The sequence below is a fragment of the Mytilus galloprovincialis genome, chromosome 2, assembly GCF_965363235.1.
Source record: "Mytilus galloprovincialis chromosome 2, xbMytGall1.hap1.1, whole genome shotgun sequence".
Classification (NCBI taxonomy): Eukaryota; Metazoa; Mollusca; class Bivalvia; order Mytilida; family Mytilidae; genus Mytilus; species Mytilus galloprovincialis.
The window spans coordinates 27158017-27185161 of record NC_134839.1 but is presented as its reverse complement, the minus strand read 5'-3'; the positions used below and the strand labels follow the sequence as shown (position 1 = coordinate 27185161).

Below are 27145 nucleotides of genomic sequence, written 5' to 3'. Positions count from 1 at the left end.
ACGTCTGGCGCAAACACAAAAAAGTCAATCCTGGTATATATGACAAGTTTATTAACATCTGTTGTATTTAAGTGTGTTTTATCATCATAATAATAATACCCATAATCCTGATGCCATAAGAATGAGCCCCCAGTATTTGCCTCTTTACTCACTAATTTACCATGATAATGATATACCTCTTCTCCCATCAGCTGAAAAGTGGAACTATAGCTAATATTTTGTTAATGAATATTTTTTGAAAGAATTCGCAAATTATGACTGCAAGAGAAAGAAGATACAAAATATATAAGTAATTCATGAATGATATTAGGATACAAGAGCAATGCTCTTATAAAACTCATTTACCATTGATTTATTCATTTAAAAAGATAAATGATTTAACTTCGAGTTGTTAATTGTTTTAGTCAGCGCTAAGACAGAATTTCATGCTGTTTATGTTCCTTAAATGAGACTTTCGACAAATGTTTAATATAAGCATTGTGTTATTTTTGGTAATGGTCTCAGTGATAGATTTTATTGATTGCTGATACATAAAAAAAAAAAGTAAAATCACAAAAATACTGAACTAAGAGGAAAATCAATATTCGGAAAGTCCATAATCACATGACAAAATCAAATAACAAAACGCATCAAAAACGAATGGACAAGAACTGTCATATTCCTGACTTGGTGCAGGCATTTTCAAATGTAGAAAATGGTGGATTAAACCTGGTTCTATAGCGCTCACCCTCTCACTTTAATGACAGTCTCATCAAATTCCGTTATATTTACATTGATGCGTTAAATAAACAGACACAATAAATAAAATAGTCAAAATATGGGTACATATTGTTTAACTGTAAGTACCCAAAGCAAACTCACCTTTTCACATGTTCCTGCTACTTTTTGTGACCTACTAACAATTCCACTGACATCATTTCCAGGGTGTGACCATACTATTAACTTGGCCTCTCGTCCTTGACCATCGGATATCTTCAAATATAGAGAATTAATACTTGGTTATTTATTTAAATAATCAATACGTGAACACATGAAAACACCAAACAACTGCGTTGTGAAATATTTATTCAATACATTAGCCTTAAACTGTTTAAATAACTTTTTTTGCCCCAAGAATTTGTTCAAAGAAGGTGAAAAAAAATAAAAATTTAATCACAGCAATACTGAACTCTGAGGAAAACAGAAAGTACCTAATCAAATGTCAAAATCAAAAGCTCAAACACATCAAACGAATTGATAACAAATGTCATATTCCTGACTTTTCCTATGGAGAAAATGGTGGATTGGACCTGGTTTTATAGCTAGTTTAATCTCGCACTTGTATGACAGTCGTATCAAATTCCATTATAAGGACAACGATGCGTGAACAAAACAAACAGACATGAAAGGAAAAAATGTCAAAATTAGGGGTACATGTACAGCAGTCAACACTGTGTCTAAACCAAAAACGGATGTCAGCACAAACGTGTATGATTATCCCAAACAAATTCATATTGATGATAAAAACCTTATATGATATGATTTCTTAAGTAAATATTAAAACTTCGTGGACGGTATATGGGACAGAAAGCAATTTCTAATAAAAAAAATTGTAGATATTGATTTTTTCGTCATCGTGGCCGGGGGGGGGGGGGGGGGGGGGGGAATGCAATAACAATTTTAAGTTTTTTTTAGATTTTTAAAAACTTTGACTATTCTGTAATTTTTGATTGTAAAAATACCGAATTCCGTGTAAAATTTGGAACGGAAAGCTAGGTTGCATTTCTGATAATATTGACAATGCAATTTCCCATAGGAACTGTACCACTTTTACTATGAAGTTTTGAAAAAAATCTTATCCTAGAATTGAAAGTTCATTTGCACTACAATTTTTTTCAAAGGTCAAAATATAGGGCTGTGCGGCATATTTTCAACGTGTATATGCCCTGAACTTTTCAGAGTTTAAACTAACACTAATTTTCTTAACAACCTCTTCCTCGAATGAAGGGTTACCACAGATTTCAATGTAAACAATATGCACATGTATATTTACTGGTAACATTCCCAAGTTATGTCTCTATGAGATGGTACACAGAGAGCATAACTGGGAACCAGTATGTAAACAAAATTAATTTTCTATGAATATTCTAAATCTCCCCAAAGGAGGGGTGGTTTGAGAAATAGCTGTAGTGCAACCTATAGAGGTTGTATAGCTAGCTACACCTCTCACTTGTTAAAATGATGATATTGTTTATTTTATAATTACCCCACAATTCTTAATTGATGCATACCCAAATATTGTCTGTGAATCGATTTTGAAGGAAAAACAATGATATTCTAATCAAGTAGATAAAGTGGTTCAGTTACAAATTCTAACATTCAAAACCACAAAGGACAAAATAGCTAGTAGAAACTATTACTTACACAAACAACAAAAAATATTACCGCAGTTTTTTCCATATCATTCTTAAATCAATATTACCCTCATTTCATTGTCTTCAAGAATCTGTTCTGATGTGGCATTTTCGAATACTTTCTTTACTTTTTCAACCTCTTCGTTATCAAGTAGACTCCTGCAAATCAAAAAGTTGAAAATTTATATCCCGAAGATGTTATGTTCAACCATTTTTACCTTACACCATCATCATAACACCGTTTTTTGTGTTTTATCTTTTATTTTCTAATCGCAGCCTATATATTGTGTAGCGGTTTATATAGCTTTGTCTTTCACGACTGTTGTTTTTGTGATGATTACATTAAAACCTCTTGGAATGCACTAATAAATGAAATCAAATATTGAATATTTTGTTTGAAGTTTGTGTTTCGATATCGTTTAATTTATCATGTTTATAATCCATTGTTCCAATGTATATATTCGCTCATAAAAAAACCGTTTACCTCACTAAAATGTAACCATATTTGTTAAAGTTTTGTTGAATCTTTGGTGTTACTTGGAAGTCATCACGATGAAAAAGATATTCTGCAAAATAAAAGTTTGATGTCATGCAAAATATAGCAATACAGTCCGGACAGCAATTTGTGAAAAATAGCAAAAATACATAACTCCAAGAAACGTTCACTACGGAAAAACCTTTATCAAGTGGCAAAATTAAAAGATCAAACACACCAAACAAATGGAAAATAACTGTTGTATTCGTGACTTGATACAGGCAAGTAATGAATAAGCGTCTCTTAAATCAAATTGATCAACAAAACCAAGCATTTGTGTTTTTTAAAGAGCGTTCCATGATTTTTCATGATCATTTAGAAATTTGAAATATGTCTACATAAACAAATTCAAACACGGATTTTCGTTGCAAAATTTTGTCATATTCTGTGACATTAAACCACAAGACACAAGTCTTAAATCGAAAAACGATGAATGCGTGCTTAGCAAAAGACGTTTCCCCGGTAGATGTCATTGTTTTCACTCTAATATCTAGTCTGTCTTTAATTAAATAAGGTCAATTATGCCTCGTTATTCTACCTTGAACATTGCAGTTTCGTCGCGTACGTTGCAACGTTTAAATATATATGATAGTGTTTTGTTTGCTAAACGTCCGGTAGCTAATATTTCATTATTATTCGATACTTTCAATCATGAATACATATATCAGTTAATATCAATAGTTTTATTGTAAGAGTAACATCAATATTTTAATAACCAATAGTTTTGTCATAGTTGGATAAAGATTCAATGATTTGAATTGGCTATACGTTTTACTACCACTATGGTTAAGATCACAAACCTGAGTTAAGTTTAGTGCTCTCTGTGATCATTGTGGTAGTAAGACACTCCTGCACTACAATTAAAATCGAATGTGAAATTTGACCAAATATGAAATTCACAGAAAAAACTTGAAAACAATATGATAACAAATATTGCCCAAGGCTCATTTTTTAATAGATTCAACTTGTTAAACATCATCCTGTTGACTTTTTCGCACAGGTTTTGTTAAGTTCCTAGTCAGGACAATGCTACGGAGACAAATAATAACATTAGAAATGCTTAATGAGTGATGCATGCACAATACGGTACAACTTCTAAGTGTATAATTTAAAACATTTAAGAACTGTTTTATGATATATATTCTGACAGTCCTACATGGGGTTATGATTGAAACCGACTGTAGATGATTATATTATGTTGGAGGTCATGTGATCACTCCAAGCTATTATCGCCCTACGACCTATGATATCTATGGTTTGTGGACGTCCGTCATGAATACCAACAATAGATAAACAAGCGCAATATTAATCGAAATCGTATTCATTTTTTCAAAATGATAAACCATGACTGTAAGGGAAACAGGACCAACACTGTTTATAAATTAGAACTTTTACTGTTTAGTCTTCTTTTTTTTTGGTAATATCCATTTGACGTTACTCGGTACTTATACATCTCGTCATTGTGTTATTGTGCTGTGGTTAAATTTGGTATTCTGGTCAACGTTGTCGCTAATATGGTTTGTCATTAAAGTGCGAGGTTTGGCCACAAAACCAGGTTCAACCCACCACTTTTATTCCCCTTTAAAAGTGTCCTGTACCAAATCAGGAAGATGGCCATTGTTATATAGTATTGTTCGTTTCTGTGTGTGTTGCATTTTAACGTTGAGTCGTTTGTGTTTTCTCTTATTTTTGAGATATTGAGATCAGACGTGGCACGGTACTTGTCTATCCTAAATTCATGTATTTGGTTTTCTTGTTATATTTGTTATTCTCGTGGTGTTTTGTCTGATGCTTGGTCCGTTTCTGTGTGTGTTACGTTTCGGTGTTATGTCGTTGTTCTCCTCTTATATTTAATGCGTTTCCCTCGGTTTTAGTTTGTTACCCCGATTTTGTTTTTTGTCCCTGGATTTATGAGTTTTGAACAGCGGTATACTACTGTTGCCTTTATTTGTCGATATATCTTTTTGTTTTATTTGTTGATGCATTTGTTTGTTTTTATAGTGATTAAGATAATAGCACAATGATGACTGCTGTACCCCTTTTTTTTGACATTTTTACCTATTATGTATGTTTGTTTTGCTCACACATCTTTTCCAGTATAAAAGAATTGTATGCGAGGTATCATCAGCTCAGTAGTCAGTACTGACATGATTTAACAAACTTTTCTAAAATTGTCCGTTAATAGAATTTGAAGTTTCAACTCCCTCGGGCAAAGTTGACCTAAATGAATTTGGGTACTTATTTTAGGTATTTTTGTCATATAGCTCTTCAACGGTTTCGGTACTTATACATCCCTCGGATTTCAAATGTTTGACTTAGAGCGTTCTTGATAAAGGTAATAGCAGAAAAGCGCTTCGGACGCATGAAATTATTAAACGTGCTGTTTTCAATTTAATTTATACAAGTGAGAGGTTTAGCTAGCTATTAAACCAGATTAAATCCAGCGTTTTCTACATATAAAAATGCCTGTATCAAAAAGCTATCAAAGGTACCAGGACTATAATTTAATACGCCAGACGCGCGTTTTGTCTACATAATACTCATCAGTGACGCTCAGATCAAAATAGTTACAAAGCCAAACATGTACACAGTTGAAGAGCATTGACGACCAAAAAAAAGTTGTGCCAAAAATGGCTAAGGTAATCTATGCCCGGGATATGAAAATCCTTAGTTTTTCAAAAAATTCAAAGTTTTGTAACAGAAAATTTATAAAAAAAAAATGACCATATAATTGATAATCATGTCAACACCGAAGTGCTGACTACTGTGCTGGTGATACCCCTCGGGGACGAAACGTCCACCAGCAGTGGCATCGACCCAGTGGTGTAAATATAAAGTCAGGAATATGACAGTTGTTAACCATTCTTTTGATGTGTTTGTACTATTGATTTTACCAATTGCTTGAGGACTTTTTGTAAAGAATTTTCCTCGGAGTTCGGTATTTTTGTTCTTTTATTTTTTAAAATTGAAGAATCCTTACCTTTAAATATTGTATATATTGTTTACTTAGTTTACTGTAATAAGTTCACGTACACAATTTTATCTGTCCAATAATCTTTTAACATATGATAATGATTATCTCGCTCAAAATAGGCCAGACGCAACTACGTAGCAAAATATGTAATCATCCGTATAAAAATTCATGTAAGAAAACTGTATTTTGAATTGATATTGCATGCGCTTTTATATAAGTCTACTAACTTTTACCTTTTATGATTATATTTGTTAGGACAAAAATATTTCGGGTTTGGGGAATGATGGAGGGGGTTCATACATTGGTTATTACCTTACCGAAATATCAAATCACATTTAATTACAGAAAGAAAGAAAAAATAAACTATAACTAAAGTAGAATACACTATTGTTAAAATTCTAGCTAATGAACCATTGGTGGCTTTTTGGTCCTTTCTGCTTTTGGGTTGGGCTGTTATTTCTTTGACATATTCTCAGTTTTCATTCACTATTAGCCCAATATAAGTGATTGCTGAACTTTCCATCATTCCGGCAGCCAAAATAAATGCTAAGGTCAGATTTTGCCATTTGATTGGGGACTAACCGATTCGAATTTTCAACGGAGTTCGGTATTTTTGCTAATTTACTTTCGACTTTTTGAGATACAATGGTATGCATATATAACAAAATATTAATAAAAACATTGAAATCATAACATACGGTTAGCTAAGTTGCTGTTTGAGAAGTACACTGAATTACATGACAACCTGGAATAAATGTTTCACCAATTAAATCATAACTCTAAAAATATTTTGTTATCGTTAATATCTTTCAAGTACTAGTAGTCTGATTATCTCCTTCGATTTGAATATTGGGATTCTCGTCGTGAATCTTGAATTATGACTCCAGATGAGAGAAAAACAACTCACCATGAAATTTTAAGAGAAACTTCTAAATACATAATGAGTTTTAACCATTTTACCTAGAAAAAAACATATTGACTTTCATACCACTGTCCCAGGTTAGGGGGAGGGTTGGGATCCCGCTAACATGTTTAACCCCGCCACATTATTAATGTATGTGCCTGTCCCAAGTCAGGAGCCTGTAATTTAGTGGTTGTCGTTTGTTTATGTGTTGCATATTTTTTTTTCGTTCATTATTTATTTTTTATTTTTTTACATAAATAAGGCCGTTAGTTTTCTCGTTTGAATTGTTTTGCATTGTCTTATCGGGGCCTTTTATAGCTCACTATGCGGTATGGGCTTTGCTCATTGTTGAAGGCCGTACGGTGACCTATAGTTGTTAATGTCTGTGTCATTTTGGTCTTTTATGGATAGTTGTCTCATTGGCAATCATACCACATCTTCGTTTTTATATTTCATCAAATGGTTTGCTTCCATGATCAATGTTCAATCCTATCAACTGTTGTCACAGGAAACAAACTGCATCTAATCAGAAGCACGATTTTACTAGTTTGTTATATCAGATAAACGTGTGTAAAAAGTCAGAGGTACGATTTATAAACATTGGTAGTTATCTCAGAAAATCGAATGTACCAAGTCAGAAGTAGGACTTATAAACATTGTTAATTATCTCAGAAAAACGTATGTACCAAGTCAGAAGTATGACTTATAAATATTGTTAGTTATATCAGTAAAAAGTGTGTACAAAGTCAGAGGTACGACTTATAAACATTGGTAGTTATCTCAGAAAAACGTGTGTACTAAGTCAGAAGTATGACTTATAAATATTTTTAGTTATATCACAAAAACGTGTGTACCAAGTCAGAAGTATGACTTAATAAGATTGTACTACTAAGTATGTCTTAGTAAACCATCTGAACCATCTGAACGAAGTCAGAAGTATGACTTATAAATATCAATAGCTTTATCCTGACATCGCTAGTACCAACTCAGATATCATCAGATCGTGGACAGTAAGTCGGAACTGTTTGGAGAAACCGTTTGCATTAAGTCAGGAGATTGACATAAACCGTTTATAACTGCCAGAAGTTTGACCTATGGATAAATAGTTGTCTTAAGTCCAGATTGTGCATGTTGTGAGCAGTGCTTTGCATTCAAATTAAATCACACATTAAGGTTCATACGATTTAATTATTTTTTATTTGTATATTTTTGCAATCATAAAATTAGAAATAGTTCAAGGGAACACAATGTGCACATTTAGCTTAAATAGAAACTATATATGAACGATTCTATTTCACGCCTGTTATAGACATATGAAATAAATGGTTTCGTTAGAAGTCTCGACAAAACATGATACATGTGTGACGTTATTCAGATTCAAAACATATCAAATCTACCACACAATACCTTTGATTCGAATATTTGTCCACTGTAGATAGGTAATAAGTTACATGTGTTATCAGCACATGTACTTATCTAAAATCTAACAGGGTCAAACGTACTCGGTTTAAATGCACACACCATTTAAGAAATTTATGTATTTACTTCATAGTGAATATATATTTGTTCATTGAAAGTTGTTTCTAGTAGGTAAGAAAAATCAAAAGAATTTCTTGCTTTCAGGAGTGTGTCCATTCCTGTCTAATAATCAACATGATCTTTACCTTTCTTAATAACAAAACACCTTTAACAGAGTTTAAAACCAGATTTAATGTTCGTGTATTCCACAATAACCATTTTAAGAGTAAATGTCACATAATTCCGGTCTTCTGGTATAAGAGCTATATGATTGAAAATGATATTGCTTTGACATGCCAATAACAGTAGAAAACAATATGCATTCAATGTTCAAGTGAAAAGTAGACAAGCAAACAAATAATGATTTATACAACAATATGACTTTGAGATATCAAAACGAAACAAGCAAACGGACAAGTAGAATGTATCATACATTAAAACATTGTAGAAGATGATTTTTTTGTTTGTTTTATAGTTGCTATAATTTACGACATGTTCGTGCCCACCGACTGACAAAGATATATTAGACTTAAAACCCATTCCTTGAACTAAGCTAAAAATAAAGATAAAAAAGATACCGACCTCCAACGCAAATTCAAACTAAGGAAATCAAACGTTGTTTTTTTTTTTTGTAATTATTTTATTTTTGATGAAGAAACATGTGAAATTGCATACTACAGTAATCAAACGTTATCAATCAACGGAACAAGTGAAAACGAGTACCATATTCCAGACTTAGTACAGGCATTTTCCAAAAAAAATATGGAGGGTTAAACTAGGTTTTGGCAAGCTTAACCTCCAATTTGTATGCTATGTTTATGAATTCGTTATGTTGACAAACTTGTGGGAGCAACTCTTACAGACATAATAGGTTAATGTGACAATTATTAAGATTCAGCAGCCAGAATTGTGTCAACATACATCACATTCAACCTTGGATTACATCAATAATGGAGAATGGTATGGTATGTTTCTGAATAGTAAGGTTTGAGTTAAATTTTCAAAAAAAGCTTCGTACTCTCAAAATGTTTTAAAATGTTAATTTCATTACTGCAACATCCGCCAAGTACAGTAAATTGTTACAACATCTTGGTGGCAAGAAATGTGAAATTCCGAAATAGACTTGACTAACGAAAAGAGAGACGGACGATACCATAAGGACATTCAAACTGATAGTTCGAAAATAAACAACAACGCTATGACTTTTCCAAAGACATACAACAGATAACAAAACACAACAAAGAAAACTAAAGACTGAGTAACAGAAACCCCGCCAGACACTGGGTGATCTCGGGTGCTCCAGAATAGTAAGAAGATTCTACTTCAGATGTGGCATGCGTTTTGCTGCTTGTGTTAGTAGATAGTGACATGTTTGGTTAACACATTAATTTAAATAGTTTTCATTTATTTATGATTTAATTTTTTTTCAGACTAATTAATAAAAGTGCTATGGAAAAAAAAACATTATTAAAACCTACTGTTGACATTTCTAAAGCTAAAACTGCTCAACCCGTTGTCGGGAGGGGGGGTCCTGACAACTCTAGGCGTGTTATACGACAAGAGAAACCTTAAAATATGCATTGTCTGACATATATACCGTCAACAAGTATTATTTTCTGTAAACATTTACAGACTTTCCATCCTTTTTACCGACCATCATAAAGCTGGATATTCTTTGCTGATGTGTTCAGTTGGTAATACGCCCTACGACAGATATATAAACTTTAGGAATCATAAAGACATTGTAAAATTCCAATAGAAATATTGATGTAACTGCATGAAACAAGACACAAATGAATTGTTACGGTGTATGAAAAATACAGGTTACTTTGTAAGTAATTTATTGTATCAATTATGTTTATGAAAGGAGAGACGTTATGTTTTATTTTTTGGGTTTTTTTTCATGAAATTTGTATCGCTGAAGAGCAGATTAAGCAGGATCCAAAAAAAATGTTTAAGTGGCAAATTAAATAACCTCAGTCAACATCTTTGAAATGAGCAAAGTCTGATTTGAAACTTTGCCGTAGTAAGTCACCGAGGAGTACCGAAAACATGCGTGGTAAATATGAAAAGTGTGTTAATGGACAACTTGCATTACTGTGGTGGCCAGACGAGTAGTACCAAATGTGTGCTTAAGATGAAAAATTCGCTATGGGGCAACTTTGAACATGTGGTGGCCAGACGGGCCCGGATCTCAAAAAATTTATAAGTGGGGGATAGCCTCGGTTAATACCTTTGACATGCGCTATGTCCAGTTCGGAACTTTGCCGTAGGGGGTGCCGTGACCACCATAAGGATTCAAATGTGATTCTTAAGGTACTTTTAATATTAACCACATATGCTTTCGGTATACTTCGGCATATCCCTACGGATATTTTCCTAGATGGAACCATCTAATTTGAAAATATTGACGATACATGTACTTAAGGCAGAGTCCCAACCATATCTAGCTCATTTCAAAATCAACTACATATTTGGTACTCCTCGTCATATACCTACGGCACAGTTCCGAACTGGACCTAGATCTTGTCAAAGGTATTGACCAATGCTATTCTCCGCTTTTCCATATCCACTACACATAAATTAACTGATTGTTAGTTGCTCAACGTCCATATCAACTACACATTCGGTACTCATCGATATAAACAAGTATTAACGGCAGGGTCCCAACCGAATCTAGCTCATTTTAAAAGGTATTAACCAAGATTTGTGCCCGCTTTAATACTTTTCTTGGATCCGTGCCCGTCTGGCCAACACATTGATTCAAAGTTGAACCTTCACGTTCTTTTAACATTAACCAAACATGCTTTCGGTACTCCTTGGCAACTCATTACGGCAAAGTTCTGAACCAGACCTAGCTCGGTTCAAAGATGTTGAGTGAAGTTATTCGCCACTGAATTTTTTTTTAGGTTTCGGGCCCGTCTGGCCAGCACTGAGGTTCAAAGTTGCCCCTCAGTCAATTTTCAAAATCAACTACATACTTTGTAATCCTTGTCATATACCTGAACCGAACTGAACCTAGTTCATTTCAATGCTATTCCCCGCTTTAAAAAAAATCTGGGATGCGGGTCCGTCTGGTCACCACAGCGGTAAGTTGACCCTTAACGTACTTTTTATATTAAAACATTTTCTGGGACCCGGGCCCGTCTGACCACTTCAGAGGTTCAAAGTTGACTCTGTACGTATTTTCTATACCAATCACACATTCGGTACTCCTCGGCATATCTCTACGTAAAGTTCCAAACTGGACCTAGCTCATTTCAAATGTATTGTCCCAGACTATCCCCACTGAAATATTTTTCTGGGATCCGGGCCCGTCTGGACACCACAGAGGTTCAAAGTTGCCATTTTAGCGAATTCTTCATATTAACTAGGCATCCCATACTTCTCGGTATATCCCTTCTGCAAAGTTTCGAACCAGACCTAGCTCTTTTCAAAGGTTTTGGCCGAGGCTATTCGCCACTGAAATATTTTCTGCGATCCGGGCCCGTCTGGCCACTACAGTTTTTGTAACATGTCAATTATTTGAACTGTTTCACAAGGTAAATTTCAGTTTAAATCGATGAATTTGTAATGATGCATGCCGTACAAATTAGTACATGAGGATTTTTGTGAAAATACCTGTTCATATTAAAAAAAAACAAAGAGGTAGCCATTACATGTATATCGAACTGTTTTGATTTTTTTTTTACAGAAATAGATATAAAAAAATTATTTTAGCTAAAATATAGGATATTTGAGGATACCGAATATGGAAAGCGTGTATGTAATTTTTCTATCGTTTATTGCATCTTTTTTTATTCCGTCCAAACTTGGTTGGAATTATATATATAACACAATTCCCCACAACTTACTTAAATCTATTATTAACAATGGTACTTGTACTTTAAATTCTTTTTTATTCTCTATTCCCTATGGTGGCCGGTTAAGGCTATTTCGCGTTTTCGCGTTTTCACCCTTCCTATTCTATAGGGCGAAAACACGAAAACGCGAAATCGCGAAGTCGAAAACGCGAAAACGCTAAATCGAAAACGTGAAATAGAAAAAAAAAAATAGATTCCAAGACGTACAGTTTCTTAAAGGTTAATGGTTCAAAACATAGACACATGAATGTAACTTCTTCCAAAAATTCAAAAAAAAAATCCAGATATAAGTTATGAGGCATTGCGATCTGGTCAGCTAGTGTGACATTAAAATGTTCGTTACCGAATAATCATCAATAAGTGTAACTCATCCGTGAGAGATTACTTGATCTAATCAGAAACTGTTATCACAAAGGTATATCTCGCCTTTTTGTAATTTTGATAATGCAAACGTTGAAACTAAAATAGTAATACTTTAACATGTTATATAAAATATTAAAAGTCAACGAATCATGACTAAAGGTACATGGCTGAACAATCTCTATGGAAATGAGATGTGCCAAATATCATTGACTTATCATTGGTCGTTCCCTTAAAACAAACCTAAACACCAACACTAACTTGGTAAACTATGTAAAAGTTTCTAAGTCAGTGAACCATGATAAGGGGGTGGGGCTTTATGATCTCCATGGAAACAAGACTTGCAAATGCCAATAAATTTGCATACAAAATATCTTTGACTTAACATTAGCCGTTCATCTTAAACTGATCTAATCACAAACTTATACATACAAACTTAGCAAATGTTTAATTAAAAGTCAATAGACCATAACTGAGGGGCGAGGCCAATTAAATAAGATATGCCAATGCTTAAACAACTGCATACCAAATAGCATTGACCTATCACATGTAAATTCACCATTAACTAGACCTAATCACAAATTAATACATTGATGACCCCGCCGACGCCGGAAACAGCGTACCTATGTAATGTATCCGTTTTTATTCTGTAGTTAGTCACCACTTCGGGTTTTTTCATGTATATCTATTATATAGTCATTTTATAAAATTTACTGTTTGCAAAAGTATGAATTATTCTAAATAATAAGGATGTTCTTATCCAAGGCAGAAATCCCTAGCCGTATTGGTCAAAATTTTTTGGAACTTTTTGTCCACAGTGCTTTTCAACTTTGTACTTGTTTTGGCTTTCAAACTTTTCTCATCTGAGTGTCACTGGTTAGTCTTGTGTTGACGAAATGCATGGCTGACGTATTTAGATTTTAAACCTGATACCTTTTGTTAGCTATTATTCGTGTGTTTCTATGTCCTATGTTCTCCCATTTATTTGTACTGTAGTCCTGTCATGCATAAAAGCGGGAGGTTTGGCATGCCACAAAACCAGGTTCAGCCCACCATTTTTTGTTTTAAAATGTCCTATACCAAGTCAGGAAAACGGCCATTGTTATAATATAGTACGTGTGCGTTACATTTTATTATTGTGTTTCTGTTATGTCATAGTTCTCCTCTTATATTTGGTGTGTTTCCCTCAGTTTTAGTTTGTAACCCGGATTTTTTTTTTTCTAAATCGATATATGAATTTCGAACAGCGGTATACCACTGTTGCCCTTATATACCTATGTCTCGCTTTTTGACTCTGTCAAGGCGAAACAATAAAACCATTACTAAAGAGGCATAACTTTTACATCCAAGATACAAAAGATTTCATTAATAAGATAAAGTCACACGACGTAAAAAAAAGAATGCATTCTTATTGCGTATGATGTAACGTGAACTGCATTTGTTACATTATTTTTTTAGACAGTTATAAAAACAAATTATAGAACCACTCATGGGTGGTATATTTTGAAAAATCCTAAAGCCTACTATAACTCATTATGTAGATACCACAAAACCACTAAAAGCGCTCTCTGAATATCTAGACATAGATGTGTGATACTAAAGGTAGTTAAATCTTGGCCATTAAACTTTCACTTGTTTATCACAAGGGAACAAGTTAACTGTCAACTTTGCTCAAGTTAATATTTGCAATGCATAAAATGTAGCTTTGAAATTAACATATATGTTTGAAAGTAATCAATATATAGTTTATATCATATATCAGATAAGTGAATTAGCGGTCTGTAAAAAAATCTGTATTGTCAAGTTTTGAATATCTTAGTTACTCCATAAAGAGGTACTCTTAAATGCAGGAAGGTAATACAGATAAGATGAATAAGTGTTCCGAATAAACAATAATTGAGCTTTCAAATATTCTTCGATGAACTATATATCTAACTTACATACAAGTGTGAACGCACAGGGGTTCACGACAAAAAAAATTCTTTATACTGTGGATTTATTATTGTTTGTGGATAGCAATTTTCGTGGGTTTCGTGGGCACAGGTGAACCCCGAATTCAAATATTCAACGAATAACATATTTTAAATTGGCTGGTATTCAAACATTTATAAAACCGCAAATTCAAATATCCACGAACATGCAAGTTTTAAGCAATCCACGAAAATTGATACCCAGGAAAATAAATGAATCCACAGTATTGTAAATTGCACAATTTTTTATTAAACACACTGTGTCCTCCGAAAAAATTATTGCTATCATTATTTGTGTTTTAGACGGACCGAAATCCTTTCAGAATCACTACGAGTCGTGAAATTGTCGAATTCCACTGTAAATGTTTATGTAACTAAGATTGTGAGATTTTTGGAACGTTTAAGCCTCATACAGTATTTTGGTTTTTAGAAATATCATCAAAATTGGCCGCTGGAAAAAAGTGGCTGCTATCTTGATTGGCTACTAAAAATGGCTGCCAGCTTGAGTCTGGTTCCGGTCTCTGGTGGGGAGTTGTCTCATCGGCAATAATACCCAAGTGCCACATCTTTCAATTGTATATGGTCTACATTTGAAACAGAAACAAGGAAAATACTACATAACAAACGACAATTTACAAATTGAGACAGCTTAAAAATGTTTTTACTCAAATAATCTTGATCATAAATCTCTTACAATACATCATATAAAACATAAACCCATTTCACACCGAATGATAAAATTTTCCGAGTATCCTATTAATAATAGAATATCAGCTTATAAATCACATAATATTTTATTTATAAATCACATAATCTTTATACTCACTTAATCTTTATACTCACTTAATCTTTATACTCCCTTAATCTTTATACTCACTTAATCTTTATACTCACTTAATCTTTATAAATCGTATAACATTTTTAAAAAATGCAAGTTAATTAAATGGGATCGAGTCAAATATACACACGAAAAATCTTTGAATATTATACTTTGTGGTACATAGAGTTATTTTAAAATTAAATGCAGCATTTTTAGCTCTGTCTTGGCTCGGTACATCTAAAATAAAATCTTTTTGTGAGTGTGCTCCATGTACAAGGCATTTGTACTCGCTTGTGTGCCTTCCCTATAGATCCGCTAGCAACGGCAGCTTTGACATCTATCATCATTTCTTCTATATGGGTATTAGCATATGATTCTTTAAACTTTTTCATACACTCGTATATGAATATGGAACCAGCATTCTTTTGTCTAAAAGATTTATATCCTGAAAACGAAAACAAAAAATATTTTAAACCAGTTTCAGTGATTGTTCAGAGTTTCAGAAAGGTAATTTAAACTTGCACTTGCAAGCTTTTCGGCACTGTTACTTCCGATTCAAGGACTTTATGAGTGAATCAATATTAATACCAAAATATCACAGGCATTTATCGTATAGTTTTGTTTCTCTATATACCTTAATATAATGGTATAAAGTGAATCTGCAAAATATGCCATTCTTAATGACCTGACAACAGAATTGTAACTATACTGAGCCAAAAAAGTTTAGCAACTTTTTTTTTTTTTTTTTTTTGTTGTTTCTGGAAAAAATTAATTAAACATCATTGATGTATTCTTTAGTTTTACCTGTAATTAAAAACAGTCGTACTTTTTTCCTGGTGATTGATTTCGCGCCATTTCAGCTTTGCACGTGTAATTGATGTTTTACCTTCTGTACCTGTACTTTTAAAACGATATTAAAAATTTCTTTTTCGCTAACGTTCAGAAACACACCACTGGTAAGAAAAACACATACACGTTTGAAAAAATTGCATGGGGCGTCAACCAGGCGTCCCCGAAAATGACCGTCAGAAAGCTCTTGGAATGGTAGATGCTGGAATGAGTGTTGCTGACATCGTGGCTCGATTTAATGTTTAGAGACTAACAAACAGATATCGACAAATTGCAACTGCATAAGATAGGTCGATATCTCTTAGACCAAAAAAAAAACTGTTTTCAAGAGAGGAGCGCTACCTTCGATTTACGTCAACACCTGACAAGTTTTTTCCGGCCACAAGAGTAGCGCATTGACTAAGGGCAGCCGCTGGTGTGCCTGCCAATCCTTCATTGTGCACTTATGGCATGGCTGAGAAATTGATTTTGAATAACACTATATTCATTTCCGCATTTTGACCCTCCCGCGCTCCATACAAAGAAAATCTTAATGAATGTGAGTGATCAACATTCATGTTGCTTCTGACATGTCATAACCCAATTTTGTTATTATTAAAATTATATATTGTTATGATTTTGCAATAAAATAAAATTTCACATTTTTGTTGCTAAACTTTTTTGGCTCAGTATATGTCACCTCTTCATTAGTCTGTGTAAAGGTTTCGTTAATTGTTTAGGTTAATTCTGTGTTTTATATCACCATAAAAGATTGAAGGTGAAATACCTGAACCTATAAGATGTCTGCATGTTGATTTATATTTACGATTTATTTCCTTGTAGCGATGATAAAATCTAGTAAATGTTTTGACTAGGTTGATGGTGGAGGTGTAAACATTTTTCAGTAATACAGAGATTTCGTTTGTTAAAATCAACTACATTGTTACATACACGGGCGAATGGAACAAGTTGAGATATATAAATACCACAAGATGATGACAAGTGAATGTCACCATTTTAAAATGGGTGTTAAATATATAGATATCAAGATCAAGGAAAAGGCAGTGTTCGTTGTTAGTATTAGCTTTTTTAAAATCAGTTCGGCAGGATAAATCTCTTTAGTGTACATATTGAACTCGTCATTATTGAGAAACAATATATCATCACCATATCTAAACGTATTATCAATTTTTGTATCAGATGTTGTTTGATAGGTCTTAGCTAATTTTAGTCGTCATAAATTGTAACAATACAAAACAGGTCCGTCTTAAATAAGTGATGCATAGTTAGCCCCTATTTGAATTCCGACACTGTTTTGATTTACACTAAATTCATTATATAATTAACTTAATTTTCAGAGTTTTTATTTGTTTCATGTCAGTCATTTGTCCTGAAAAAAATATGTATTTCTTATATTCTATCACATACGATCAGTCATGTATCATTGTCATAGATTTTATATGTACCAGTGGTTTATAAATTGTCTTCGTTGGACTCCGAGTAGCGTATCACGAAAGGTGTCACTGGTTTTATTGCGGTTGCTCATAGTTCCGCAGCACCTTGGTTCACCTCCTGCTTCTTTTTTGTTGTTTAATTTTTTCAGTGTTCAATGGACTGTTGTTAATCTTGTTGTCCGTTTCTTTTGGGCACTGTTCTGTCTGTCTTGGTTTTAATTGCTCACTTGCAATCTTTTGAATAGGAATAACAACGCACGCGTGTATGTGAAATTGCGAATGGAAATGGGGAATGTATCAAAGAGGCAACAACCCGATCAAATAGCAGAAAACATATATATATATATGCAAAGTTACTTAAGTATACGATAGCTATGATACCTTCGGTGGTTGAATAAGCAATCAGAATGTCTGCATCTGTCGGTGCTGAAATTTTCTCTACAGTGTCATCGTCGTTACCGTCTGGCTGTACGAAAGTCTCCTGGAAAGAGCCTCCCCTACAGCTTTGCGAGAAAATCATCTTAGGTTTCCCTATGAATATGTTTTTAAATATTATTAAAATTGTTTCACTGCCAGATATTTATCAACAGTTTTAGTGTCAATGTGATTCAACTGGCCAGCAATGGAACACACCAAATTTATAGAAATAATCTGTACCACTGGAACTTTTTCTTACCTATGAAAGCTGTTTTTTATTGATACATTTATAAACCTATTACTGTGGATTCATTATTATATGTTGGATACCAATTTTCGTGAATTCCATGGGTACAGGATACCACTAATTTAAATGTTCAACGAATTACAGTTTTTCTAAGGTTGTGTATGCAGACTTTACTAAAAACCACGATATTATATATCCACGAAAATGCAAGTTTTCCTCAATCCAGGAAAATTGGTATCCACGAAAATAAATGAATCCACAGTACATAATGTAAACCAGTTATAAATGCATGGATATAAACTAGAAAATAATGCGAAGAAATCTAACAAAAGCTGGTGTACGGCAATTTGAACTATATTAATAAAACCTTTAAGACTCAGATTAAATGAACAATTTTTTTAACGTTATTATAATGAGATAATACAGAATTTTACATATAAACCAACTATGATAAAACAATGGATAACAAGTTAAAACTAATAATTCAGTCTTCCGGCAGTGGCGTGTACCTATTTGTTCGAAGATAAAATTACAAGATACAAAAAATAATATTTTGCATATAACTTACCAACAAAATTTGGGATTTTATCATTTCTAAACTGGTCCAATATATCCTCTACAGTAATAGTGACTTTCTTTCCTTCTTTATCTGCAGTTCTTATTCCAAACTGATGTCAATTTTAAAATAATACGTAGTTAAGAGTCGATAAACAGTTGTGTTAATAAAATTTGTACATCAATATCAAAATAGGTTATTTCCTACAGATTCTACATAAAACACGATATCTTACGCAGATTCGAATATCTTGTTAAAGGAATAGACAAATGATACTTGAAAACAAGACATCTCTTATACTTTCTGATACGAACTAACAGTGCTGGTAAACTGATATCATCAACAAGCTGTGTTTTTAAAAAAAAAAACATACATGGCTTTGTTACTTTCAGACGACGATGTGGTAACAGACAATCGATTGATACTAACTGTGGCTCTCTGCTTACCGACTTGTTCTTTTTTATTCTAAGTAGGCAGACTTCATACCGGAGCCTTCAAGAATCAGGAAAGAATCTAACATCATTCTTTATTCACTTATTGCTATAAAGATAATGCCTGTCCTTGAAATGTTTTAAGTTTAAATATTTTGACAATATATATCTAGATGGTCTTAAAATAAAATAATACCACATATGCAGTTAAGTCTGCCTCATAGTTTGACTAACGCTGCTATCATCGCCATTGTGTTATTTCGTTATGGTCAGTTAATATTGGTGGAGGAAGCCGTAGTGCTTGGAAATAACTAGACCTTCAGTAGGAAAACTGACATCACAGTGGTGACAGGCTAGTGATTCAGTAAGTTATCTATCGATGCTATTGACTTTATATATAACTTAACAATGAGGGTCGGTTGAGAACAACACGTGAAATCATGATTTTTATTTTTCTATTGTGACCTTTTTAGTTCAATGTAGCAACGTTTAAAGGATCGCTTGCGTATGAAGTAAATATGTCCTAGTGAATACGATATTTAAGGTTTTCCGTTTCATATCTTGACTTCCTTGGTAGATTATTACTACTTACAAGAAATATATTACCTCAGGGGTTCCATATGGTAAAGTTGTAGTCATCCCTTTGAAATTTAAAGGACGTCATCACGAGCTAGTTGACCGTATGGAATATCTGTGTCACATTTGACCACGAATATTTTCCACTTGTGATAACAAAAAATCCATTCTCAGTTCCTTTGATTGTATTATTACAGAAGCAACTTATCATTGGATTTGAAATGTGTATTCCCTTTTGGAGCGCATAATGCATACGTAGGCTTATCTTAAAAGGGTTTGTGCCACTCTTGATTAAGTTAACAAATTTCACTTTTGAACTTTTTTTCAATGTATGTGTTATTTCTACCTTTAGGGTAACGGAATTTGTTTAGCAGAGGATTTACGAATTTAAATATTTCTAAGGGTTACACAGACTTTTCTACTATTGTGTGAAACCAAATCACCACATAATACAAATCGTCGTATGTTTTAAAAGGTGAAACACGAAATATGTCACCAGCAGGACATAAAAGAGGGACGAAAGATACGAGACGGACAGTCAAACTCATAAATCGAAAATAAACTGACAACGCCATGGCTAAAAAAGACATACAGACAAACAATAGTACACTTGACACAACATAGCAAACTAAAGAATAAGCAACACGAACCCCACCAAAATTTAGGGGTGATCTCTGGAACTACTTACTGTGGTGAAACACCTGAAATCATCCCGCTGTTTTTTTTTTTTTTGTGTTCGTGTTGCTCACTTATTAGTTTGATGTGTTTTGTTTCATCATTATTGTTAGTGAAATCGTTTTTTCTTTCTTTTTTGCCATGATATTGTCTGCTTTAATTGGACTTATGATTTGTTGTTGCGCCTTTGGAAACTTCTCTCCATGTTAAGAAAAAAATTTATCAGCTTGGGATTTACAGAATAGAGGATAGAAAGTAGGGATGTCAACGAGTACTCGAGTACTCGAGTATCGCTCGGTAGTATCGAGTATTGATTACCAAAATAATACTCGACTTATCGTTTTCATACTATAATGTTGTTGCTTTCTTAAGATAGAACAAAAAAATATGTTTATTGAGTGCGCCTCCCAGGAAATTATGTATTAATCAAAATTAATAAAACTTAAATTACCATTTGATTGTTGAAGTAACTGTCAATCAAATTTTCTCCAAACAGATGTTGGATATGAATAAAAGCATTTTTCCAAGGATTACACTTTTAGCTAATATTAGTCATTGCTGTACTGTCAGAGCATATATTTTCATCAGCAGGACTGTAAGTTACCTAACAAATTTGAGAAATCGCCTCGTCCTAGAAAAAGTTTACAAATAATATTTTTTAAATAGAACAAACACGTAGCACCCTATGTCAACCCTCAGAAAATGATTAAAAGGCACCAATAAGTTATAATCATAATGCATCCTTTTGTTGATCATTAAATGGTTTTTTTACTGTTTCCTAAAACTGTTGTTTGAGTAATAATTTTTCTATAGATATTAACTAATAACTTGATTAGATCATTGCCAAATTACATAATTAGTACATGTAGTAAATGTGCTACTAATTAAGGTATACATATCTTTGGACTATTATCTACTCCTAGGTAATAATAAAGAGGGTTAACTTTCATAAGACAAGGACCGATTTTTTTGTGTTTGTATTTTTAAATATTTTACCGAGCGATACTCGAGTACTCGCTCGGTAAATCCAACGAGTAGTCGAATAGTAAATCTTTACCGAGTTGACATCCCTAACAGAAAGCCAAAACAAAATCTTAAGAATAGAGAAGAATTGGGTGCAAGAGTACAATATATAAAAAATAGAGAAAAATTATATCAAAAGGATTTTGGGAAGTATCAAGACATGCGTTATTCTTTCTTTATTGGTGTAATCTGTATATTCTGTTATTAGCAGCTTAAATAAATTTGAAGCTTAAAGTTGATGATCGAGGGGTTTTTTTTTTTGTATGAGTAAGTTTCTTATGACAATGCAAACTTTACAAACAATTGAGATTGGTAATTTTGTCACAATTCTTATTTCAAATGTTTTGATGAGTCTTAATGTAATATATTTTGGAATATCAGAAAGGACAAGGTATGACAAGGCCCGTTTTTGGTCCCCCTATTTTCTCATTTTCTAAATTTTGTTTTGGAAAGCTACTTATCACGTTAAAATATTCCCTTAGGTTTGAAGTTTGTTTCGATGAACTTTAAAACCATTAATTTCAGAAAATGGGCGAGGTTAGGAGGGGGGTAAAAAGACATAAAAAAAACCATCAAAAGAAGGGGAAATAACGATTTTTGACCATTGCTTCTTAAAATTTAATACCGTGCGCCTACGTGACCCAGAAAAAATTATGGCGATTTAGACAGCAAAAACAGTTCTCATGACTTTGGAATAAAAAAATCCCTGGGTCACGTTGGCGCAGGCACTAAAAAATAAAAAATTGTTGTAAAATCACCTGCAAAATGAATAATAATTACAATATTCAAATAATAACAGAAAGTTAACCAAGTAGCTTTCCAAAACAGAATTCGAAAATGAGAAAATAGGAGGGCCAAAAACAGACCTTATCGTACCTTGTCGTTTCCTCCCGCCAAGCCGGTATGTGTAAAAAAAGAAGTTTAAGCTAAAATAAAAGTCACATACGACAATTTAGACTGATTGATTGGTTGGTGTTTAATGCCCCTTTCAAAACTATTGTATTAAGAATTGAAGTGAAAATACAACTTTCTTGGAAAACTTCAACAATTATCCAGATATGAACAGCTTTGTAAGTTCTGTGATTTAGGACGAAGCACATTTTTTACTTCAATGTACACATTGAACCTGTTTTTATGGATAATGATAAATGAGGACAATACTTTTTTATCCATATTGTGTAAATTTAAAGATAAACTTTGCAGGAAGAAAACAGCAAAATTGTACTCAATTATAATGATCATCTACCATGTTTACCTAGTAAAAAGAACATATTTATTTCAAACTTCAGATTTTTTAGATATAAGAAGATGTTGTATCAGTGCCAATGAGATCTACACGGTCTGCAGCAAGCTAAAAAGGGCTCCAAAAATTACTCGTGTCGTGTAAAACCATTCAAACTTGAAAACCAACCGTCTTATTTACAAATAAAACGTGAAGCTTATTGTTGACTGGCTAGTGGTACAGTTGTACAACTACTTAGACCATTGGTCCATTGACCTCCCCCCCCTCGACATGTATTTCATTTTAACACAATTGTATGATAGTTCTGTCAAATTAAACAATATATGTATTTATTTTTTCAATAAAAATACTAATAACATACCTGACTGCCATGGCCCATTATAAACATAATGAAACAATAATATGATGTATATTGTTCATTCAGCATGTTTGCAATACTTTGTAGCTTCTCCAACAACTCCGCTTTTGTTGGGTCTACAATTACGCTATATTCGAAATTTAAATTATCGCTAATTAGTTCAATGATGTTTTGTTCATCCTTATCAGACCCTGAAATCAAATAAATCCTTTATAGGTTCGTGAGAGATTTGAAAAGCACAAAAACTCAGGAAGGCCAGAACATGGAATTCGTTCGTTTGAAATTGATAGAATAATTATTCTATATAAAAAACATCAAGATACTTGTGTACATTGGTAGGATTTAGAAAAAATGTGGCATATAAAGAGATCTAGTATCAAATGCCAAAAAAAAACCAGTTATCTTATTGATTAGTCTTTCGGAATGATGAGCTCATTAAACATACTTTATTTTATCTATCATATCAGCTGAACAAGGACCATCAGCTCATAATGTGTTCTATTTAGTATCAAATAAAAATTACAAAATACAGGATAATTTTTCCAGTGTTTATAATGTAATATTGATATTACTTCCATGGTTGCTTTTTCATACTCTAAGCTCCAAAATATTATTCCCACACTTATTGTTTCAGAAAGAAAGAAATGAACTTGAATCATAAAAATACAAGTAGTTTCCACTTTCTTTAGTTTCATACCAATACAACAAAATATATTCATATCAAGTAATAACTGCAGGGAAATTTTAGCTGCCTAGGGAGTGTCTTCCCTTCAAATCTAAAAGAATGAGGTTTGAATGGAACAATCTAGTTTTAGTTTGAATTGTTTGACAAACCGACTATATCTTGTCCTTTTCTATTGCAGTCATAGAATTATCTGTATTATGCTGGTAATACTAGACTGTAGTCTGAACCATACTTAAGTTAACAGTCTGAACTTGTACTCGACCAGTACTTAACCATTTTATTCGAGTCTGAACCATGCTCAACCTAGTCTGAACCGTACTCGACCTAGTCTAAACCATACTCGACCTAGTCTAAACCATACTCAACTAAGTCTGATCCATACTCGACCAAGTCTTAACCAACCTAGACCTATTTTTTTGTATCTATCAACTGAATTTTATCAATTTGGGAAATGTTTTTTTTTCAAATGAAATTTGAACAACAACTGGAAATATAGTATTAAAATTATTTAAAATTTCACAATACTCAATCATTATATAACTTCAACACAATATTCAGCAACACTTACATAAAATATAAATGAAACAAGCTGATCAAATAATTTCATCAATGAAATGTGACTAATATTTAAATGTTATTCAAATTTTTTTGAATATTTCAGAAGTATTTTATGGAAACTAGACTTTTTTCACCATTAACTTAGTCTAGTATAAATTTATGGTGTCAATTGAGTTTAGTTTATAATGCAGTGATTTTTTTTTATTAAGGTGATACCTAACACTACAGGGAGATAACTATGTAAAGGCAGCTAAACGTTTTAATTACGTTGTGTTGTAAAAGGAATATTAAGCTTCTCAATGATCAAAATTGCAGTTTGTCAAACTGCTATATAACCAGTGTAATATTTCTGACAAAACGGTTGGATCAAATTTTTTAAATTTTTTATATTTTTGTTAAAGGGTCAAAGTAAATACTTTGACAACATTTTATTAAAATTAAACGAGCCAAATTAATTTTAGTGAAAGTGTTGGGTACCACCTTAATATATATATATATACTATATATATATATATATACGCGGCAAATGAACGTCATAAAAGTTATTATAACGTAATGTATCCAAGCGATGTAATTGTTGTTTCAATGTTGTAATTTATTCCAATGAAGAAGGCCGTAATGGCCGAAACGTATGGGAATTTGTGTTATAGTTTTTATTATATATATATATATATATTATATATATATATATAAGTCTGAAAATTACACCAAACAGTGTTAGAGTTAGATTTTATACTGACAAATTTTTGTCCGTCCCTCAGCGGGATTCGAACTCACACCTTTGATACACTACAGCACCAATCGCTTAGCCTCATGTCCAGCGCTCTAGACCACTCGACCACATCCGCTATATAAAAATATAACTTCAATAGTCGTAGTGTTACCTTGTCACGGAAGGTGAATCTAGAGATAGACATGAGACACGTGTTTTTTAAGCGTGTGTAGATGTTATATTATTATTTTCATACACAATGTATTTATTATTTGTCAGCAATCTAACTCAACAATTTTTATATATTATATAGGATCATGATTCATTTCATTATACAGTCACTAGAAATAAGTATATTTTACAAACAAGTCTAAACAAGTGACAAACCATACAATATACATGTCCACTGGATCTAAGAGTGATATAGATACAAGGTTAATGCAAATATTTATATAAGTCTGAAAATTACACCAAACAGTGTTAGAGTTAGATTTTATACTGACAAATTTTTGTCCGTCCCTCAGCGGGATTCGAACTCACACCTTTGATACACTACAGCACCAATCGCTTAGCCTCATGTCCAGCGCTCTAGACCACTCGACCACATCCGCTATATAAAAATATAACTTCAATAGTCGTAGTGTTACCTTGTCACGGAAGGTGAATCTAGAGATAGACATGAGACACGTGTTTTTTAAGCGTGTGTAGATGTTATATTATTATTTTCATACACAATGTATTTATTATTTGTCAGCAATCTAACTCAACAATTTTTATATATCATATAGGATCATGATTCATTTCATTATACAGTCACTAGAAATAAGTATATTTTACAAACAAGTCTAAACAAGTGACAAACCATACAATATACATGTCCACTGGATCTAAGAGTGATATAGATACAAGGTTAATGCAAATATTTATATAAGTCTGAAAATTACACCAAACAGTGTTAGAGTTAGATTTTATACTGACAAATATTTGTCCGTCCCTCAGCGGGATTCGAACTCACACCTTTGATACACTACAGCACCAATCGCTTAGCCTCATGTCCAGCGCTCTAGACCACTCGACCACATCCGCTATATAAAAATATAACTTCAATAGTCGTAGTGTTACCTTGTCACGGAAGGTGAATCTAGAGATAGACATGAGACACGTGTTTTTTAAGCGTGTGTAGATGTTATATTATTATTTTCATACACAATGTATTTATTATTTGTCAGCAATCTAACTCAACAATTTTTATATATCATATAGGATCATGATTCATTTCATTATACAGTCACTAGAAATAAGTATATTTTACAAACAAGTCTAAACAAGTGACAAACCATACAATATACATGTCCACTGGATCTAAGAGTGATATAGATACAAGGTTAATGCAAATATTTATATAAGTCTGAAAATTACACCAAACAGTGTTAGAGTTAGATTTTATACTGACAAATTTTTGTCCGTCCCTCAGCGGGATTCGAACTCACACCTTTGATACACTACAGCACCAATCGCTTAGCCTCATGTCCAGCGCTCTAGACCACTCGACCACATCCGCTATATAAAAATATAACTTCAATAGTCGTAGTGTTACCTTGTCACGGAAGGTGAATCTAGAGATAGACATGAGACACGTGTTTTTTAAGCGTGTGTAGATGTTATATTATTATTTTCATACACAATGTATTTATTATTTGTCAGCAATCTAACTCAACAATTTTTATATATCATATAGGATCATGATTCATTTCATTATACAGTCACTAGAAATAAGTATATTTTACAAACAAGTCTAAACAAGTGACAAACCATACAATATACATGTCCACTGGATCTAAGAGTGATATAGATACAAGGTTAATGCAAATATTTATATAAGTCTGAAAATTACACCAAACAGTGTTAGAGTTAGATTTTATACTGACAAATTTTTGTCCGTCCCTCAGCGGGATTCGAACTCACACCTTTGATACACTACAGCACCAATCGCTTAGCCTCATGTCCAGCGCTCTAGACCACTCGACCACATCCGCTATATAAAA

The 27145-nt window shown here is 32.9% G+C and overlaps 2 protein-coding genes across 3 annotated transcripts in view; both read right to left on the bottom strand.

The window, feature by feature from the left end:
* The window catches only part of LOC143063279 (L-proline trans-4-hydroxylase-like), a 70241-nt gene that overhangs the window by 4310 nt on the left and 38786 nt on the right, over window positions 1–27145 (bottom strand). The window contains exons 2-7 of one of the 2 annotated variants that reach the window (XM_076235333.1): window positions 6601–6647; window positions 3729–3782; window positions 2878–2959; window positions 2462–2552; window positions 862–972; window positions 100–191 (exon numbers count right to left, since the gene is read on the bottom strand). In XM_076235333.1, coding sequence (XP_076091448.1) covers window positions 100–191; window positions 862–972; window positions 2462–2552; window positions 2878–2959; window positions 3729–3759 — 407 coding nt within the window. In that variant the 5' untranslated portion in view covers window positions 3760–3782; window positions 6601–6647. Of the gene's footprint in view, window positions 1–99; window positions 192–861; window positions 973–2461; window positions 2553–2877; window positions 2960–3728; window positions 3783–5908; window positions 5978–6600; window positions 6648–27145 lie in introns of those variants that run through there. The other variant, XM_076235334.1, reaches the window with a different exon arrangement.
* The window catches only part of LOC143062011 (caspase-3-like), a 29731-nt gene continuing 18055 nt past the window's right edge, over window positions 15470–27145 (bottom strand). Inside the window, exons 3-6 of the mRNA XM_076233863.1 lie at window positions 23149–23336; window positions 18852–18951; window positions 18001–18150; window positions 15470–15782 (exon numbers count right to left, since the gene is read on the bottom strand). Coding sequence (XP_076089978.1) covers window positions 15550–15782; window positions 18001–18150; window positions 18852–18951; window positions 23149–23336 — 671 coding nt within the window. The 3' untranslated portion in view covers window positions 15470–15549. The remainder of the gene's footprint in view (window positions 15783–18000; window positions 18151–18851; window positions 18952–23148; window positions 23337–27145) is intronic.